The sequence below is a fragment of the Perkinsus marinus genome (assembly GCF_000006405.1).
Source record: "Perkinsus marinus ATCC 50983 genomic scaffold scf_1104296937798, whole genome shotgun sequence".
Taxonomy (NCBI): domain Eukaryota; phylum Perkinsozoa; order Perkinsida; family Perkinsidae; genus Perkinsus; species Perkinsus marinus.
In genome coordinates this window covers 1-1,000 of record NW_003213710.1, presented here as the reverse complement: position 1 = coordinate 1,000, position 1,000 = coordinate 1, and the positions used below count along the sequence as shown (strand labels likewise).

Here is a 1,000-nt window from a genome sequence, read left to right as displayed (position 1 = left end):
ATGGACGAACACTGAGTTGGACGAACATTGGCAGAGAAACGCAACAGAAGACGTTCACGCTCAGAAACATCCACATTCATAATAACACACACGAAACTGTGAAGAAACTGTATGATTGACACTTCCAGCCTACAGCTCGATATCCATCCGGCCCTGAAGACGGTTGTTTTTGCCGGGCCTTCCGCGTTTTCGTGGGAATGGCTTTAATCTCTTCTCCTGCAGACAACGAACCGCATGATCCCGCATTTTTTCCTCATCGTAAGTGGCCTTCTCCGGATCGACAGTCGCTCGTTGGAGGGCGTACTCTGTCGCCCACGCCAATGTGAAGAGGCCGCAGTTTGCAGATCCGGGTGTCTGCTGTTGTGTGCGCAAACATACGCACTTTGTACCTTTGCCGAAGATAGCGGTCATCACTTCACGCATAGGTCCAGGAATCGCGTTCATACCCAGTGCGCTATCGAGATATAGCACTAGTCCCTCGTGATTCCTGACAGCGAGGGCAAAATGCTTAGCTCCATAGTCGTATAAGGGTTGGATGATCAAGGGTGCATTGCTGAGGCTAGGAGCTTTCGGAATGCCCTCAAGCTGTGTTTTCATAACCTCTAATGATGCTGGAGTTATCGGAGGAAACTGCAGCAAACATAAGCACCTAGTACACAGTAGGGCCATCCAGGTACCAACAGCCATGTCGGAAATTTCGGTACAAGGTGAAGCTAAGTCGTGACGATCCAGCACAGTGAGACGGAACTCGCCAAGTAGAGTATCATGCACCAACCAGTTAGGCGACGCGGTTGAGGACGATGGCCTACACTCAGGCGATCCATCGAGCTCCTCTGTTGATGCATTGGGTTCCTCCGCCGAACACTGAGAGTTCGGCTTCTGCCGCTGAGGCACCGATCCTTGGGATGCAGCTTCAACCTTACCGGTCGATGCGCTTGGTGATGGTTGGGAACGGTGGTTAGCAGTCTTGTGAAAAAGTCCACGATTGAAGAGGATAGAC

General features: G+C 51.4%; 1 protein-coding gene across 1 annotated transcript; it reads right to left on the bottom strand.

The window, feature by feature from the left end:
* Positions 1 to 133: 133 nt before the first annotated feature.
* Pmar_PMAR014947 (hypothetical protein) lies at positions 134 to 597 on the bottom strand (the record flags this gene model as incomplete). Its single annotated transcript, XM_002783014.1, has 1 exon — positions 134 to 597. A coding segment is annotated over one exon (464 nt), but the record flags the coding sequence as incomplete, so codon positions are not given.
* Positions 598 to 1,000: the final 403 nt, after the last annotated feature.